We start from the raw sequence: 19,302 nt of genomic DNA, 5'->3' as shown, positions 1-19,302 counted from the left end.
TTTGTTTTTACAGTTTAGAATTGAAAAAATAGTAAAAGAAAAAGAAGAGCTATTAAAGGTAACTTCTGTTCTGGAAAAGGAAACGGCACAACTCAGGGATCAGGTTGAAAGACTGGAAAAAGAACTTAACCATGAAAAGCAGAGATGTGACCAACTGCAAACAGAGCAAAAGGTTAGTTGTTTAACTGATTAAAGCTGACTCATAATGTCTGTAATTCTCCTTTTTCAAGAACCAGTTAAACTGTGAAAATCAGCTATCAAAACTCCTCAGCAGTTAGATAGACATTTACACTGGAATAGGTCAGTTCCTATTAACCTTCTGCCACTATTCCTTTTATGTCGTAAAATGGTTAAAATATTTAAGGCTTTTGGTACCAGGCTTGGTAAGATAATCGATGACAACTGTTACCAGATGTTTGACATTTAACTGTGGAATTCGTAGTGGAAAGTAGTTGATAGTTTAAAGTTGGCTTACATTAACTTAAAATGGAGTTAAAAAACTCCCATTAAGGAATAACTACATAGAACACAGGGTATTGAAAATGGTAAAAAATTTTGCTGTTAAAAGCAAAGATCAAGAGAGAATACTACTGCCAGGGCGTACAAAGAGTGAAAAGTAAGTAGTCACTTCTTCAAAAGGCTTCAGAAAGGTCTGAAGATTTTCAAAGGAAAAAGAAGCACAAACCTAAAAATCAATTTAGAGTGTTAATTGATAGTGAAAATATAAATCTAGCTTAAAACAAAGCAAGCTTAATTTGGAATTCTACATATGGTAAGGAGGAAATCTAATATTATAAAAAAGGCACAAAAAAGTTGGACCTAATCTATTTTTAAGCTGCTGCTTTTTAAAAAACAACTTTTAGGAGAAGATTAAAAACATGTGGGAGGGAGGTGGTGACATGGACAAATTTGAAGTAATGAAGCCTATATAATTCAGCTGTGGACAGCAGTTAATAGGCTATTTCTTATTACTAGTATGTATATGTCAACAGTTCTGTGTGATACACCTTTAATAGGAATTTGTTGAGGGAATTTGAAACTTGAAACTTTGTAGTTTACTTTTGAACAGTCATAGTGAAATGTACTAGAATGTTGGGTAAGGAAAAAAAGAAAGGATAAGATCTTGGTTAGAGAAAAGTTTTTCCTAGAAAAGAATGATTTTAATTTCAAGTACATGGGAGAACTAGCTTAAATCGATGAGATGAGAATGAAATACTTAAAAGTATGCATTTCATAGATTTGCAGAATCATAAGCTTGGTAGATAAATCTGAATGAGCTACATAGATACCTTTCATTGTTACTTGAGGGTATCACTTAAAAAAAAGTTTGAAAGTAAACTGTCAGTTTTAATCCACATTAGCTTTACAATGCTGTATTAGAACAATTTGTCATTGTATTTTTACAGCTGTCCAGCAAGGGTACAGTTAGACTGTATAGGAACAAAAATGTCTTGATACTTTCTCGCATTTTACTGTGAATTTCTATAATAAAAAATAGTTTTGACTTTAAAATACTAGAACTTAGCAATTAGAATTTAATTTCAGGATTTTTTTTTTGGCCTTGTATTTTGTTGAAGTGATGATGCAGTGTGAAGAACTTCTCACTTGTATTTAGCTGAGCTATAAGCAGACATCTAATCTGAGGCTGATGCAACTCTTCACCTGTCTAGAATGCTAGTTTTCTAACTCATGCAGTTATTTTTTGTCTCTTAAGTCTTTGACACTGTCTTGTTTTACATATTTTATGTTCTATTCTGTTTTTCACTTTTTTTATAAAAAGAAACAAATCTGCTGAGTTGAAAAACCTTTCATTTGTTTATATTCATAAGCAGAATATAAATTGAGTGTTACTTTTGAAAATTAAACAAGCATCTACTAAATTAGATGCAATAAGTTAACTTTTTCATCATCAGAAAGTTTAATAAACAATACTTTATATGTGGCTTTCTCTCTAAACTTTCCAGTCTTAAAGATGACTTCCCTTCTTGCTCTCCTTGCCCCCCTACCCCAATACATGAAATACAGCAGTGATAGAAGGGATTATATGATTTATCTTTGCTGGCAACATGTACAGTGTGTTAATGGATTGATTTAAAGATTACCAAGCAGCAGTTACACAGCACTCAGTTGGATTACAGTACTTAGGTTTTATTTTCCTTGTAGTTTGTTTAAAAACAAACAAAACCAAAACCCCTCAAAAACCCTAAACAAAACAACACCCCCTCCAAAAACCACCAAAACAAATGCTCCAAAACCACACCCCCCCCAAACCCCTCAGCTAATCTAGTCAGCTTCATATGATGTAAATAATTATTATTGGCAATAACCTAAACAATGCATTCACTTTGATGTTTTTTTCTGTAAGACTACAAGGGATAACCTTGAAATGCTAAGTAATCAAAATGTATTTGTATTTTATGTAATGGCAGAATCTTCAGCTGTACTTAGTATGAGCTGGGTTGTTTTGGCTTGGCTTGCTGGGTCTTTTTGCCTTTAAGTTACAGAATGGTTACCCTTAACTAAGTAATTCCATGGGTTTTTATTTTCTTTTATTCCTAGTGCTCTTTTGTCATGTACAGGTGGATTTTTAGTTATGCTCTAAACTTTTGATACATAAATAGATAAAAAGTGGAGTTGATGAATTTAAAATTTGTATTTTTTAAAATGTTTAACTTAAGTAAAGGTTTAACTATTTGGAATTCTGTTAAAAAATTCTTACAGTGTACTTTAGAGCATATTAGGCTAAAGAAAATTAATAAAGCAAAATAGCCCATATAAGAAAATATAATGATTGTAAACACTACATATCATTAACTTTGTAGTTTGAGGAAACTATAAGTGATAGAAATCTTTATTTCTATTGAAGCTAAGGTACATTTAACCCATCTACAGTCTCTTAAGAACGTACTAATTTTTTTTCCTTTTTGCAAGCACTTCCATCAAGAAGTGCACAGGTAAAGCTTCTGCTTGTCCAAAGAGCCCTCTAGAAAACCACAGTAGTACAAAGTACTAGTACAAGCAGCAATTTGCATGAGCAAAAGAAGTGGCTACGTCTGTACAGAAACATACATTTGATTCTAGTTGATTGCAGAGCTCTTTATGCTGCTAATGTATTGGCAACTACTATTTGTTTATTACCATTGTTTATTACCGTTTGTATTGTGATAAGGGGGCCCTGGAGTTACAAAAACCTTTAGCCAAAATACTTGTCAGTCTGCCCTTTTCCTAAAAATCTTACTCAATTTCTTCAGAGCATAATATAAGTATCTAAGCTTGTGTCTTTGTCTTGTGATCAAATACATTATTAAGCTACCTTACATTTTTATAATTGAATTGAACAGAATGTGGATGTTAGGGGTCATAGTACATAAGTTACCTTACTGTGATACAGTGTAACAAATAGAAGGTAGATTAATGATGGAAAAGCTCTGTGTTCATAGTATGAGAATATTTTGTTAAAACACAGTTCTCTTATTGCCTTTTTATTCATGTTTATTTGTATGCCTACTTTCCTCTTTTTGGTATTGATTTTTCAGGTCTTTGTTTGCACAAATAGCTCAGGAGTAGTTTGGATCATTGAGAAATGTCTGTAGAAATACTGATTTCTTAACATAGACAGGATAGTTGTTGACAGATAGTGTCACAACTATATCCCAATTAGTGTTTTCCTTCCACTCTTGATTATTTGATCTCTCTTCCCCACCTAGTTACTCTCATAGAATTCTGGGCAGTGGAACCATTGTCTTCTCTGTCTGCATTTTGTCTAGTTGGGATGCTTTGTAAGCAGTCCTTTAGAGGCTCTTTGGCGAACTTATTAGGAAGAAACAAGCTAAAAGTAGATCAATCTTTTAAGAACATAGCATACTAAACAATCTCTTCAGGTGTAATACAATCAGTGTTCCACAAAGTTTGAATATTGGGCTCTATGCATGTTTTTAAGTGGTGAAAAGATTCCCATTTCTTGAGTTTTAAAAACAGGTGAGTTCCTGTGTTTGTAGCACTTCAGACTGTAATGGCCACAACAAACTACAGATTTCAGTTTCCTAACAGTGCCCATAGTCTTCGGAGATACAGAGTCATTTGTTGCCTTCTTACGAGATAGCCATCTCATTTCCTACCAAAGATAGGAGGAACAAATGGATTCAAGACATAAAGTGATAATGTGCTATTAGAGTTGTTGAAACATAGCTTCTGATGCATGTTACAGTGCTCTAAGTCACTGCTTGACTCTAAAGGCTTCTATTTTTTTAGGTTTGCGTTTGTGGGGGGTTTTTTTGGTTTTTTTTTTTTAGTATTTTATCACATTTGAGTAAAAATACCTGTATTTTTAGTTTGTATTCAACATATTAATGGTTCTGCAGACAGTTCTCTCGGGTTGTCATCGCTGCTATCACAGAAAGAGTATTTGCAAGACACGCAGTTCTGTGCTAGTCGGTGTTTGCACTCAGAGGGAACAAGCTCTCCAGCCCCACTGTTTTTTAGTGCACATTTCATATGTTATGATTATTACCATTAAGTTGTGTTAACTATCCCGCCCTGCCAAAGCTTAAGATATTGTAGAACTTGGACAAATTAATTCTTTACTTCTTTTGGGTTGATCTTTTTCTCTTCTCTTATGCAATGGCTGCATAACACAGTATATAGTTGTTCTAACAAGGTCAGTTTAGGGAGGGGATAAGTGATTCTTTCCTGTTCTCTCCTTTCTTCTCCTGTCCCTCAGTATGCACACTCTTTTTAGTCTTCTGAAAAGAGCTGTATTTTCAGTTACAGGAAAACATAGTATTCCTTTGCAGCATTTTTCATGCCAGTTAAACCATTCCTAGACTTTTTTTTTCCCCCAGATGACATTAAATTAGCTCTTATAGAGTCTGAAGGTTTAATTTAATCTGTTACTACTCTGTGTGGGAATTCAGAGTAAATGTGAAATTATTGGAAATGTTTCAGAAATGTCAAATCTTTTCCTTATAACCTTCTGTTAGTGTTTCAGAGTTAATTATTTTTTACTAGGATGATGTTCCCCGATAACATACTTTTATTTAGTATCATATATACAGCTTGCAACTCTACTAATATAACACTGTTAAATTAATGATGTAATTACTCGCTATGATTATTTTACTTTAGAAGATGACACGTGATACATAGTCACCAGAACTGTTTCAGGTTGCTTTCACATTTCAACTGTTCCTTTGGTTTCCTACTGTAAACTTGTTCAGTGGTATATACTCACGTATGTTGAGTCACATTAGCTGCTTTTATATGAATATATTGTATTTTTTGAAACATTGAAGAACATTGAATCAAAACCTGGGTGTTTATATCTAGTTTTTTCTAGTCTATATCTTACACATTATGAATATAAAAATATATACCTGTGTAAATAAAAAGAATGCATGCTTTTTGGTCTTTGTATTCCCAGTTTTGTGTGTACTTAAACTGTGTGTAAGCTTGCTGGTAGCAGTGTATCTACTTACTGTTTTAGGATTTAATATTACTGTGCTGAACAAGAGAAACATGCAGCAGTCATTGTGTCAAGCTTTCATTGGTTGCTCTTCTGACACTGCTACCATTCAGTTTTGTGAAGACAGGTTTTGTAGTTTGTGTAGAGAGCAGACCTTGCAAATGATGCTTTTGCAATCATTTGTCTCCCTCTAGTGGAAAAAGAGTATTTCTGAACTGATTTCTTTAACGTTAGAGTGGTGACAAGTCTTACTCCTGTGGCAGTAGTTTCCATAGATGTTTAACTTGAGTCAGAAGCAACAGATTTGCAGATTAACAACTCATTCTTTGATCCTGTGAACATCTGAATAGTGTTTCTGTTATGACATTGGCATAAATTGAGGCAGAATTTAATTTATTGACTTGATAAACTTGTTCTTTCATGCTTTTTGAAAGTTTGGTTCATTTAACTTTTAAAAAGTGGGCTAATTCATCTATCTGATGGGGAGTTTTAATAGGACATCCATCTGAATCCACATTCTACTGAGAGGTTCTACCTGCACAGTAGCTTTATTCATTGGAGAGTTTTATTCAAATATCAGGGATTCGTTTAAGTTGGCTTTTGATGCCATTTTATAGGGAGAGTTTCTCTGGTTAGATAGTGACAAAATGCTGTTGTATGGTGTGGTATGTCAGCAGTACAAGTGCTCAGTTCAGACTGCATGCATAAAAGTAAGTGAATCCAGTGTTTTTTCAGTGCCTCTTTAAATCAAGCTATGTTGATATTGTTTATGTATGCTGCATGTGTGAAAATTTGGTGATCAGGGAGATGCATTGTTTTTTTTAAAAAAAAGCAAACAAACCGCAAAATAAAAAGCCACCCAAAAAGCAAAAACCCAAACAACAACCAAAAAAAAACCCCTAACCCAAAAAGCAAAACCACAACCCCCCTCCACAACCCCCCCAAAACTCCATCTAAATAATGGAGTAAATTTATATACTTATATAAAATAATTTATATCTACAAATTTATATATACAAATTAAACACTCAGAATTGCTCAGATTGGCACCAGCAGTTATAGCACCCAAGGGTGCTATAAACATTCTATGAAGAGAAGACCCTGTTTTATTGGTTTAGTGACTGTTCTATGTATGAATCTTTCTTGAACTGGTTAATTGAAATTTATTTCACTGGATGATTCAACAGATTCATTTGAGATATTCTGTACTTCAAATTGTGTATTCATGAGTGACCCTTTGCAAAAGTCATAGCTTACAGTGAAATTATAACATGTTTTAAGAAATTAACATTTTGAAATATAAATGCATGCTGCAAAACTGTAGTCTGTATAAATACTTCCGCTTCCTCCTGCAAAAAACTTGCACATCTGTAGTCTTTGTGACAGTAATTGGGTGACTGATGTTACTTAGATATTTTTGATCTGTTTAACAATGTTAGTTGAAGAGATTAACACAATTGAATTACCACTGCAATATCTTAGGTTTTGGAATAGAGAGACTTCAGTGTTTTTCAGAGCAGTATTTCTATTGCCAATCATAGTTACAAACATAAAGCTTAATATCATTGAGTTTATTTGGAATTGATTTACTGTTTTACATTACTGAATGCTTAAGTTTTATTTAGAAAAATTACAACTTGATGTTTCCTTTCAGAACATTCAGGCCCTGTGTTATGAGCACACTCAGATTTTTGCAGTGTCTGCAGTGGTGCTATGTTGTGTTCATCATTTCTTCTCTGAGGTCCTTTAAAAAGATAATGATGTTAGGCAAGTGTTTTACACAATTCTGTTGGAGCTGCTATGATGTAAATGGGATAAACAAAAGGTTCCTGCAGATAATTCATCTAGATCCCCTAAATTCTCTACAGGGTATGAAGCATAATGGTTCCCCTGACATCAAATTACATCCAGATAAATCAATCCAGCTGAAAGGTGCTACTGCTTTTTTTTTTCTTGTTGTTTTGTTTTAAATAAATTGCCTTGTACTTGGTGAATTGACTTCTTTGGTTTCTGAGTTGCATAGCTAATTCTTTAACCTTTCATTCTTCTTTTTCATTACAATGTATGCATTCTGTAAAAAGTAAAATAAAGATTGCAGGTATTAGCCATTAATCAAAGGTGAATGCTTTAGGTGTGGAATGGCTTTTAAAAAGTGGGGAGGGAGTTTTACATGTTAAGGGAAGATGAAGCATTAAAAAAAAACCTGCCTGTTGTGATACTGCAAGATGTCACAGCTGGAAATAGTCTTGGGTTTTATTTTTTAAGTATTTTATTCTGTCTGTTGGATGTCTCTCTGACTTAAGTAGGTTTGAAGAATGCGTTGCGTATGTTGATTCACAGGAGGGGATGTCTGTACCACCTTGCTTCCATTAACCAGACTATACTCTGAATTATCTTACTGGTGTTGCATTAGAAGAAAGAAGTACGTAGGTAAAGCATGTTGTTCTTCATTGTTGAACATACAGATTTTTGCTATAGTTTTCTGCTATAAAATAAGAATCTATAAACTTTATGGCTATTCTACTCTTAAATGAAAGATTAGTCCTTTGCAGCAGAAGTTTAATAAATGGATTTTAAACATGTTTCAAAGAAGAGCACAGGCATGATCTTTGCATATTCTTTAGATAGAACTTATAATAGCTTTATGAGGTTTCCATCAGTGTATTTACAATTAGGTTACACAAACCTAAAGCAACTGATCCGTAATTTAGAACTTCTTGATGCAAAAACTCTGTTCTTTCAGCAGCTGTTTGTAATGCACTGTAAACAAGTCAGGTTATGTGTAATGGCAGTTGTTTGCAGGGGGAGGACAGTGTTTCATATGATTACAATAAAATTATTTTTAAAATAATCAGTCTTAAATCTTTTGCCATTTTAGAATAGCAATAAAGATTTTGGTGCCCCCATCTTTCTTTTTGTTCCCTATCTGAAGGTACATAAAAAATTTCAAAGTAGAATTTTGATTCTGGGGAAAATAAATGCACTTGACAACTACATTAAATCTTCTTTGTTTCATTTCACTAGTGAGACTCCTAGCAGTTGTAGGAATTTTTGTTTTGCTAGCTTTTTGTTTTGCAGCAGTGAGGCTGACTTAAGTAATTTCTGGCTGCTTATTCTGGTCTTTGTGGTGCAGTTTGCTTACCCCCTCCACCCATAGGGTTGTTGCAACTCTAGGGAGTGGGGACAGGGGAAGCTGCATTTGTAACTGCATTAAAAATACAATTCAGAGTAAAAATAACCTTGAAATTGTTGGGTGTTTTTAAACTAGTCCATTAAAATGATTCATGCTGTTGCTGTGCTTTTCTTTCTGTTAAGAAAATGGAAGAAAAGATATAATATTTGTAGATATACCAGATAAATTGAGAAATTAAGTAAACAATAATCACGGAAAGTAATTATCTTTTTTGTAATAGAGGTTGTACATGTAGTTGATGTGTTTATTATATTCTTCCCCTTTAGACTCCTCCTAAAACACAGTCAACTTTTACCTGTAAAATAGTCTTAGGAGCACTTATTTTAAATTTTACAGGCTCTGAAACTGCTGTAACCAGACTGTATGGGACTAGGATTGCAGCATCTAAATTGAATTGCTAAGAATTCTGTAAAATAACAAGTCGTCTCTAAAAATTAATCCTTTTTTTCTTTCAAAACTGTAAGCTTTAGTTGTATCTAAACAAGTTTATTAGGTGAGAATCTGTTAAGTATGGAACTTTTACATTTTAATACCATGTCCCTTTAGAATAACTAGCAAAGCAGCATCAATTGTAATGCTGTTTGTGGAGTGAATTTTTTTTCAGGCTATTAATTCCTTTTAATATATGTTACCTTTGGCAGCCTGTTTGAACTGTTTGTACAGTTTGTATATATAATGTATCAGATTAAATTCTTTTGAAGGCACTTGGGTTACAACAGTTACAGTTATACCAAAGTGGTGTTTAGAGAAAACACAGATATGCATTGAAATAGACTTTTTACTATACTAGACTTTCAAAACAGGGGCAAGTAATTAGTCTCCACTGCACTAGGGAAGGACAAGCAGTTATAATGTGTGTTGTTGCTGCTGGTTATATAGCAAGTTTTACTTGGAATACTGACTTTAATTAAAATATCCTGCCTTCATTACACCAAGTATATATATTTCTGGCTGCAGAAAACTGATAGCTCTTCAAAAATAAAGACCTTAAGAAAATTGTGGGTCATCTTCTCCAATGCTATTTTCAAGAAAGATGGTACATTCATGACCCCTTGAAATTCTTTATTATATTAAGGCATATAATAAAGCCGTTTAGAGTTTAAATAGTTGTAATGTATTAGTCCTTTTTTTTTTTTTTTAATAATAGCATATGTAAGAAAAATAAAAATCTACTTTATGTGCTGGTATAGTGTTTAGGAAGTGGTTGAGGCATCAGTTACATCTGCCACCCCTCATAATTCAACACCTCCTACCCCCCCCCCCCCCAAGAAAAATCATAATGCCCAAACTTCTGTTTGGTCGCTTGTAAAAGCGGGGCTCAATTACCCTTGCAAACAGTGTATTTTGACAATTAATGAGTAAAACCAGTCCTCATTATATTTTATTGTACTTAAAACATTGTTTGTTAGGTTGGAATCTGGCCAGTAGGGGTTCTCTGTAAACTCTGCCTGATGTGTTTCTCTTGATGTAACAGTACAGTCTTGTTGTTTCAGGGCATTAAGCTTTGTTTAAAAATGAATAGATGAACTAGTGCTTTAATCTTCTAAATGTAGAGCAGAAAGACAACTTGTACAGTAGCATCTGCACAAACACTAAGTCATGCTGTTGGTCAGTCTGTCTTGACCTTGTTTACAGTTTGATTCGTACCACTGTCATGGTCAATACTAAGATGAGCTTTATTGAATTTTGATATCAGAATTAGTAGCATATTATCTCAGTATGTGTGTTCTACTTTAGTGTTATTAATTTCTTAAGAAAATAGTATTGGGTTATTTAAGGTGACTTGACTTTAAATGGCCATTTTTCTGTGGTGGAGATGACATTTAGCTGTCCATTGCCTTAGAGTGATGTGGATGTTACTGTAACTAGATAATTAATGCAATACTTAAAAAGCGGCTTCCCATCTTGTGTCTGTCAGTTTTCTGACAAAGGAATCTGGTTTTGGTGTTGTAATCATCCTCGATGTCTCAGCTTCCAATATCCAAGACATAAATCCTGCATTGTTTCATGAGCTTCTGTGAGCTTTGTGAGACCTTCCGTGTGTTCTAGCTAGGAGAATGTAGTGTAGTAACTAGCTCTTCATCAGGAGTTCTTCCCTTTTTTGTTCTCCTTTTGCCTGCAGTTGTCTTTACTGTGGTGTAACTGTCTAGTCAAATGCAAGCTCTCCTTCTCAAGTAAAAGAAAGTACAGAGAAAAATAGAGGTTGTTCATTTTTTCTAAGCTAGGCAGTCAGTGGTTAGTTTGCAGAAAGGAGATGGGCAAAAGATATGAAATATAGCTTTGTCCTATACTCTGAAGTCTTTGGTAGTCTCTGTGTAACAGAATGCTTGCGCCAAAACCAACTCCTTATTGACTCCTTATTAATATATTAACTGTGCATAGCAAATTTAATGTATTTTTATATGTTCAATATATGTATTTATATAGACTTGAAATGGGCTTGTCGTACATTATAAGGAAGAGAAGAAATCTAATGGCCATGTTTTAGCATTAATTCAAATAGCATGTTGTAGTTCTGAAGATATGCATTCTTAAATGACATCTGTTTGCAATTTTTTTTAAAGAATAATGTTCAAGCATCAGAAGCTCTTAAAACTGAAGTTGATGATTTGAAGAAGAAGCATGATGAGGCTGCTTCAAAAGTTCTCCAGCTCGAAGAAGATATCATGACTGTTACTCAAAAAGCCATTGCAAAAGAAACTGAGTTAGACAGGTATTTAGTAATTTTGTTGCTTACCTTAGTCTACTGTTTCATTCCATAGGTGTTTTTTCAAACTAACAATTTTAATGTATGCATCGTTTTTCTATATTAATAGTTCTGTACTATTAATTTGTCAATGTCTTAGTCTGAAGGACAAACTGAAGAAAGTGATGCTTGAGAAGGAGCAACTTGAATGTGGGTTAAAGACAGAAAAGGATGAAAAAGAACTTTATAAGGTAACTTTATTCCTTGTACCTGTATGCACTGAAATGAAGTGGTTTGAAATAAAGGTAATAACGTTTTATGGAGAAGTCTGATAAATTGAATTCATTAAGGAAAAAAAGGAAATGGGTAACTTCTGTGAACAGATTTTTAAGACAGTTATAGATGTTCTCATATAAAAATGAATGAGGAAAATAGCATCTGGATTCATTCCATGACATAAAAAGGTCTCTAAGATGGAGAATGGATCACCAATTTGTTAAAATGCAGGCATAGTAACAAAAAATAATAGATGCTAGTGAGGAAGTTCTTTAGTTATACAGTGCGTCACCCAGTAACCGGTTTTTTTAACACGCTTTTTTATAAGTGAATTACTTTTTACTCTTCTAAGTTCTTGCTCCAGACTATGTTTTCTAGATCCCTATTCTTGAGTCTTGTGCATAACTCTGAGAAGCTTTAGTAGGAGCTATATTGCATTGATTTTTACTAGCATAGCTGATTGCTTTTGCTGGCATTGAGACACACCCATATTTAAAATAAAATATAGTGCCCACCTCAAAGGCAAAAAAAAAAAGTTTTTATATGCCAAAATAATGAAATCCTTAGGTTGTATGAAACAAGTCAAGTGTATTTAAAAGTTTATTTTTGTTCATAGGAAAATGTCGTTATATGGCAGACAGTATTAGATATACACCAGAAGTAATAAAATCTCAAAACATCTTTCACAGGCATGGAATCTCTCTATATATAAGCAACACAAATCATCTAGTCTGAGTGGACAGCACTTGAATGCAACAGTTATCCTTTATTAGGCATAATGTGATAGACTCGATGACATCTTAAAAACAGCTCTAGAGTTGTTAAAGCAGTTTGCTGTCTTTGGAAATAAATATTGCTGATATAATCCTGTTTGCTTATATGATTGCAGGTAGATACTACTAGAAGTTTAATTTCTCTCTAGTTTTCTTCAAGTAATTTCTTTTTTGCTTGTCCTTGGTTGTCTAGCATTTGTGAACAGGAATGAATTCTGAACAGCTTAATTTGATGTGGACAGAAGTCAGGGCCTTAACTTCTAGCTGTAGACTGGAGCTGTTGTTACATGATCCAGCTGAAAGAATTCTAGCCAGAAAATTTGTGCTGGAGGGCAGTGATATTATCAAATGTTTAATTTTTCTCTTTACCTGTTCTAATCCGTCTCGGAGATGAGTTAGAATTTAGTGAACACTTAAATGGACAGGTGAACAGTAGTTTTCATAACGTGGAAGAAGAGTTTGACATTTTTTAGCATCATTACAGATACACTTGAAGAATACAGAAATAGAAAACACCAAACTAGTAAAAGAAATCCAGACGTTTAAGAATTTGGATGCAAACAAAGAAAACATGATATCGTATTATAAAGAGGAGGTTGGCAGATTACAGCTATTTATAGCTGAAAAAGAAAATATGAAGAAAGCTTTTTTGGTCTCCTCATCAAACAAGGTAAGCATTGCTAATATAATTGGCCTGGTTTAAAATAAACATATCTAAGGTTGTATGTGTTTGACAAGACAAAGGAAGAGGTTGAAGATATCACCAGGGTATAGGCTGAGAGGCAAGAGGATTATGGTATTCTCAGTATATGCAGAAAATGAGCAAAAGAGTGAATTTGGGTTTAGTTTTGCAAATTCTGAGCTTGGTGAGATCTCTCACGTGATGAACTCTGAGATAAACTATACATGAAAAAGGAATTTGTGAGTTCAGTAAAAGTGCATCAGTAAAAGTGGTGCACTCCTCTGAGTTGCTTTTAACTTCATTTAAAAGGAAGGAGATTGAGGAAAAGAGAAAAGTTAATAATGTAGCTATGTTGAGACTGCAGAGGTTGATGGAGGAGAAAAGAGGAGACATCGAAAGATGTGCTGAAGGCATTGTTAAGTAAATGTACTGTCAAGATATAATGATGTAAAACCTGAGAAAAGATAACATACCAGATAAATAGACTAAATTGACTTGAGAACTCAGCAGTAAGAGTGCCAATAGGACTTCTAAGGAAGAGGTGACTTTTGCTACACAGTGTGGTAGCAGTGTGGTTAGCAAGCAGTGTGGTATAGTAGGAAAGTGAAATTGCTGAAGAACTGGTATCTATGCTGCCCATGGTCTGGGTGGGGTTACTTCAGACTAGTTTTAGTGTGGTGCTGTGGATAGATGTATTGGGTTTCTGTGGCAAGGTTTTGGTAGCAGGGGGGCTACAGGGGTGGCTTCTAAGAGAAGCTGCTAGAAGCTTCCCCTATGTCCGATAGAACCAGTGCCAGCTGGCTCCAAGACGGACCTGCCGCTGGCCAAGGCTGAGCCCATCACTGACGGTGGTAGTGCCTCTTGTGATAAAATATTTAAGAACAGAAAAAACCCAACTGGGCAAGAGCAGTTGCAGCTGGAGAGAGGACTGAGAATATGTGAGAGAAGCAACTCTGCGGACACCAAGGTCAGTGAAGAAGGAGGGGGAGGAGGTGCTCCAGGTGCTGGAGTAGAAATTCCCCTGCAGCCTGTGGGGAAGACCATGGTGAGGCAGGCTGTCCCCCTGCAGCCTGTGGAGGTTAATGGTGGAGCAGATACTCACCTGCAGCCTGTGGAGGACTCCATGTTGAAGCAGGTGGATACCTGAAGGAGGCTGTGACCCCACAGGAATCCCACGCTGGAGCAGGCTTCTGGCCGGACCTGTGCAGAAAGAATAGCCCATGCTGGAGCAGGTTTGCTGGCAGGACTTGTGACCTTGCAGGGGACCCATGCTGGAGCAGTCTGTTCCTGAAGAACTGCAGCTTGTGGAAAGGACCCATGCTGGAGCAGTTCATGGAGGACTGTCTCCCGTGGGAGGGACCCTGCGCTGGAGCAGGGGAAGAGTGTGAGGAGTCCTCCTCCTGAAGAGGAAGGAGCAGCAGAGACAATGTGTGATGAACTGATGGAAACCCCCACTCCCCATCCCCCTGCGCCACTGAGAGAAAATCAGGAGTAAATTTAAGCCTGGGAAGAAGGAATGGGTTGGGGGGAGGGTGTTTTTAAGATTTGTTTTTTTTCTCATTATCCTACTCTGATTTGATTGGTAATAAATTAATTTTTTTCCCCAAGTCAAGTCTGTTTTGCCTGTGATGGTAATTGCTGAACGATTTCTCCCTGCCCTTGTCTCGACCCATGAGCCTTTTGTTATATTTTTCTCTCCTCTGTCCATTTGAGGAGGGGAGTGATACAGTGGCTTTAGTAGGCACTTGGCATCCAGCCAGGGTCAACCCACCACAATAGAATACCTAGTAGGTGTTTGTTCCTGATGTACATCTTCCTGTTCCGTTTCATCCAAAAGGAATGCAGTTTCTGTGCCCTGAGACTGTTCTGTCCTGTGATCTACAGTGTGATAGGTAATAATGGAATTTACTGGGAGTTTTGCTTCACAGATGAGTTCTTGATCCAAACTGGAGAGTTAATTTAGACACAGCCTTTGAGGCCAGCATGGAAAAGTCAGATTGACTTTCTAAGTGACACTATCTTGTGTATCTTGCCAGTCTTCTCACAGAAGAGGCAATCTAGATCTTGAAAGGATAGAAGTTGCATTAATGTGAGTTATGAATGTAAAATTTAAGTAGAAAAGTAGTGCTGTTGAGAATGGAAATAGCAAGAGGACAAAAAAGGACATGCTATCTTGCTTTAAGTTACAGCTTATCTTGTTTTAGTCTTTTGACTGCTTTGCAGTTTTGTTTCTGAATGTGTTAAACTGCTACTGTATTTTACTTTGAAGTAAAAACATGTAGGGGGTGTGTGTGTGTGTGCCAGTACCGAAGCAACCAAACATTTATGCCATTTATTACTCTTGGAAGTGCTTGTGATGTTTCTGGTGGGATCATTAACATTGTTTTACGTATTTCAGTAAATATCGGCAGTTTCACAGTGTAACTGATCCATCATGTGCTGTAAAAATAGCTAAGGGACAGGACTTTGGGCCATTTCCTAGTCCATCTTCATAAATGTTTACAAAGTATATTAGTGTTCCTCTGGACTTGCTATGCTAAGTGATTATTAAAAAATTAACAAATAATGGACTAGAGATACCTGAATTTATGTCTAGACTCAAGAATATGAGATGCTTATGTCTTCAGGAAGACCAGAGGCTGCGAGTAGTTTATAGTAGCTTTAAAATTTTTTAAATTTTTTTTTGGTGATCCTGAGCTTCTCCGATGAATGAGAGGCCAGTAGTGCAGCTTGGTCAGTTGGCCCTCGGACTGCCCTGTGGAGCTGCAGCAGTGCTGATAGTCTTAGTGGTGCATGCTGCAGCTTGCTCTTCATTACTTTTTGTTCTCGGTTCCTTCTGAAAAGCTTGTTGTGTAAGATCTTGGGAAACGGAGCCATGAGAAAAATATCCCAAAGGTGCTTTACAGTGTCTTATGTCAACTAATTGTAGGCATTGTAAGACTTCTTACTCTGTTGTTACCTGCAGTGTGTTACTGTGGGATGAACTTTGGTTTTGAAGCTGGATGGCCATTTGTGCCTGTCAAGGATTCTATGGTGACAAGAACAAAGATATTCTGGAAAACAGACTTTTTTGGTGTATGGTTAAAACTAAAGCTGAAAATAAAAATCTAGTATAGATAAAATAATAATATTTAAATTTGCCTTTATGTCATAGTGAAAAAAGTTTGCACACCATTGTTAGCAAAGAAGGCAAATGGGGAAAATGGTAACTTGTGTACTAACTTCTTGATTTAGTGGTTTTGCTAAAGCCACCAGGAAAACTTGGATTTTTCTTTCAAATGTTTGTAATCCCTCTACCAACATTTCTTTAAGCTTTGAATTAAAAAATGATGGATTCTCTTCCCTCTCTTCTCTCTCCTAGGAGGATGCAAGTATTTTAAAAGAACAGCTTCGGAAGGCTGAAGATCAGATTCAGGCTAGAAAACAAGAAGCTGTCCTAATGTCAAAAGAGCTGAGCGATGCAGTAAATGTGCGAGATAAGACGATGGCCGATCTTCACAGTGCACGTCTGGAAAATGAAAAATTGAAAAAGCAGCTTGCTGATGCTTTAGCTGAACTGAAAAAAATCACAGCTTTGAAAAATGAACAGGTAAATCATCAGCACTTTGTACTGAAATTTATTTGTATTTATAAAATCTGACAGAGCTAGCTTTGCCAAGGTTGGGGAATAAAATATATTTCTGGATGATTAGTACAAATTATTATCAAATTCTCTTTTGGCACTTAAATGAAGTGCATGTTAGCTGATTTGGAGGGTTGGTAAAAAAGATTATTTCTGCTACTACTTACAGCAGCTCCCCTCCACCACCATGTTATTTTCACAGAATAATACAGTAGTTTTCTGTGTTACTTTGAATCCTCTCCCTTTCTTAATTCTTTTATGTGAGCCATAGTAGCATTAACATTTTATTCAGATAAGAAAAATGATTGATAGAGTTTTTTTTCATAATGTTCTTTCCTCATTGATGGATTCTTTCTTGATTCTTACGAGTCCTTCCAATATTTGTGGTCAAAGTTAATTTGCTTTAGTATTTATAAATATAAAAATATTAATGTAGTGGAAACTGTCCTGACTTTCTTTGTCTTGGATAAAAATCTAATGAGGTAATGTAAGTTTCATCATCCTGACTTAAGTGAGCTTTGTACCGGATCTTCTGTGACTGCAACTGCATTGGATTAATTGGCTACTAGGATTACTGTAATAATGTAGCAGTTTGAAAAAATATATTGAGCTGAACAGTAATTAAAATAGTGCAGTAAATATGAAATGAATAGTACAACCGTCAAAAGAACTATTATATTGAAAATATCCAAGAATTACATGTTTTTTCTAAGAATTTCAGTTATATACAATGTCTTTGAAATGCATCCTGAAAGAAGTAGCAGATCATCTGAGTGACTCAAGTTACCAGAAAGTATCCGAATACAGCATATATCCAGTTGGTAAATGTAGTCTGCTTAGCCTGTGTATCAATGTTACAGCTCAATTGAACCACTTCCAGTAGAAACATAGTGAGCGTGATGGAATACAGTTGTGGTCTGTCCATTTTTGCCACATGGTTATACTTGTCTGTAAGACAGCTAGAACACCTTCTGGAAGGTGTTCAGACTTTTGGTATACGTTCAGACTTTTGGTATACATTAATCAGCCTATTAGAATAAGAATCCTCTTCACCTGCTTCTGGTATTATCCCAGTGCCTATTCATTCCTAGCAGGACACACTGAGGGATTAAAGTTCAGCACAGATGCTGCCTCTCTCTGCTGTACTACTGTATTCCTTTCCTTCCCACAAATAAAGTAGGAACTTCTTCTGTACTTACATAGAGCATTATGCTTTCTTTAATTGAAAAAAGGCTTTTTGGGAAATAGTGGTATTTGAACAAAAGGGAGAATAGTTTCTAATTTTTTTTAAGGAAACTTCAAACACAGTGGAGCACGAACTGCGCAGAGAAGTTGAAGATCTGAAGCTTCGCCTGCAAATGGCTGCTGACCATTACAAGGAAAAATTCAAAGAATGTCAAAAACTTCAAAAACAAGTAAACAAATTTACAGAACAGGCAGTAAGTAGAATGGGAGAAATTAAGCTTTTTGTAACTTTTCAGCAACTATTTAATTTCCTTCTGCAAAACCCAGTGCTTTTAAAAGGATGAAAGCATGCAGTAAGCAATGGCTCTTGAATTTACCATTTTCTTCCATAAAGCTAAATTACTTCTATGATTCTTTTTACATGGTTGTTGAAACCAAGCATAGGATTTATAGTAGCTGGTGTATGTAGAAAGCTAACAGAGTTTGGCTGAACCTGTAAGTGTAACATTGTTCAAGGAAGAGTTTTGAAACCGAAGCAGGAAAAAATCAATAATTACTACCTCTCTTCAGTACCACTACCACCATAAAAAACACGCCCAAACCTGAGACCCAGAAGTGGGGGAAATGGAGAACTTGGAGGAGGATTTCAAAGTGAAGTGGGGTGAAAGCTTCCACAACACAGTATATAGTTGTATTCCATGTGTATTTTGTATTCTTCTCTCTCTTCTAAACTTTGTTCCATAAGTAAATGGGGCTTTTGCAATGATGATGTGAGTCTTATGCCACCTGGTAACTGAACCTGTTAGTGAATTTCGAACAGGTTAGAGAGCAGAGCTCTGTAGAATTTTGTGAAAATTAGTGACTTGAATTGGAGAGGAGCTTAAATGGGGAAAAGGCATATGAGCAATAGCAAGATGTACAAATGTGAATTCTTAAGAAAAACAGACTTAAGCATTTCTGCTGTCCACAGAACAAATGGGGTAGTTACCCAGGTTTGATCCACAGATTGCTTTAAAAAGTTATCTTCTCATCCAGAAGGTCAATGGTGAATGAGGTGTCATATCAGAACGCCTGTGGCTTTTCCTTAAAAATCTTCCACATCTTTGGCTATGTTGTACATCTGATAACAAACACCAGAAATCCAGCACTCTTTAGTAATGCAGACTCCATTTTCTAATGGAGTATTAAAGTTGATGGATTTAAGTGTAACTGTTTCTGTAGAAAATGAGATTTTCTAATAATTTGCTTAGAAATTACTGCTTCTAGGGAAAAATAATTTTATAAGGTAAGATTATAAAAATCATAGTCTGAGGCAATTTCAGTGTTAGTAGAATTAAGTATGTTTCCATATTATTATTATTACCTCCTGTTTTAATGAGCAATTCCATCTAGTCCAATTCTGGAGGAGATGATATTGCAAGATA

General features: G+C 35.4%; 1 protein-coding gene across 4 annotated transcripts in view; it reads left to right on the top strand.

Moving 5' to 3' along the window:
• TAX1BP1 (Tax1 binding protein 1) overlaps positions 1-19,302 on the top strand; it is a 64,616-nt gene that overhangs the window by 24,796 nt on the left and 20,518 nt on the right. For 3 of the 4 annotated variants that reach the window (XM_069772631.1, XM_069772601.1, XM_069772611.1), the window contains 6 exons: positions 14-172; positions 11,219-11,367; positions 11,501-11,591; positions 12,874-13,059; positions 16,433-16,660; positions 17,986-18,132. In XM_069772631.1, coding sequence (XP_069628732.1) covers positions 14-172; positions 11,219-11,367; positions 11,501-11,591; positions 12,874-13,059; positions 16,433-16,660; positions 17,986-18,132 — 960 coding nt within the window. The remainder of the gene's footprint in view (positions 1-13; positions 173-11,218; positions 11,368-11,500; positions 11,592-12,873; positions 13,060-16,432; positions 16,661-17,985; positions 18,133-19,302) is intronic. The other variant, XM_069772622.1, reaches the window with a different exon arrangement.

This window comes from Haliaeetus albicilla, chromosome 2, assembly GCF_947461875.1.
Source record: "Haliaeetus albicilla chromosome 2, bHalAlb1.1, whole genome shotgun sequence".
NCBI lineage: Eukaryota > Metazoa > Chordata > Aves > Accipitriformes > Accipitridae > Haliaeetus > Haliaeetus albicilla.
Note: the sequence above shows the minus strand (reverse complement) of the source record. Positions and strands in the feature narration are given on the sequence as shown.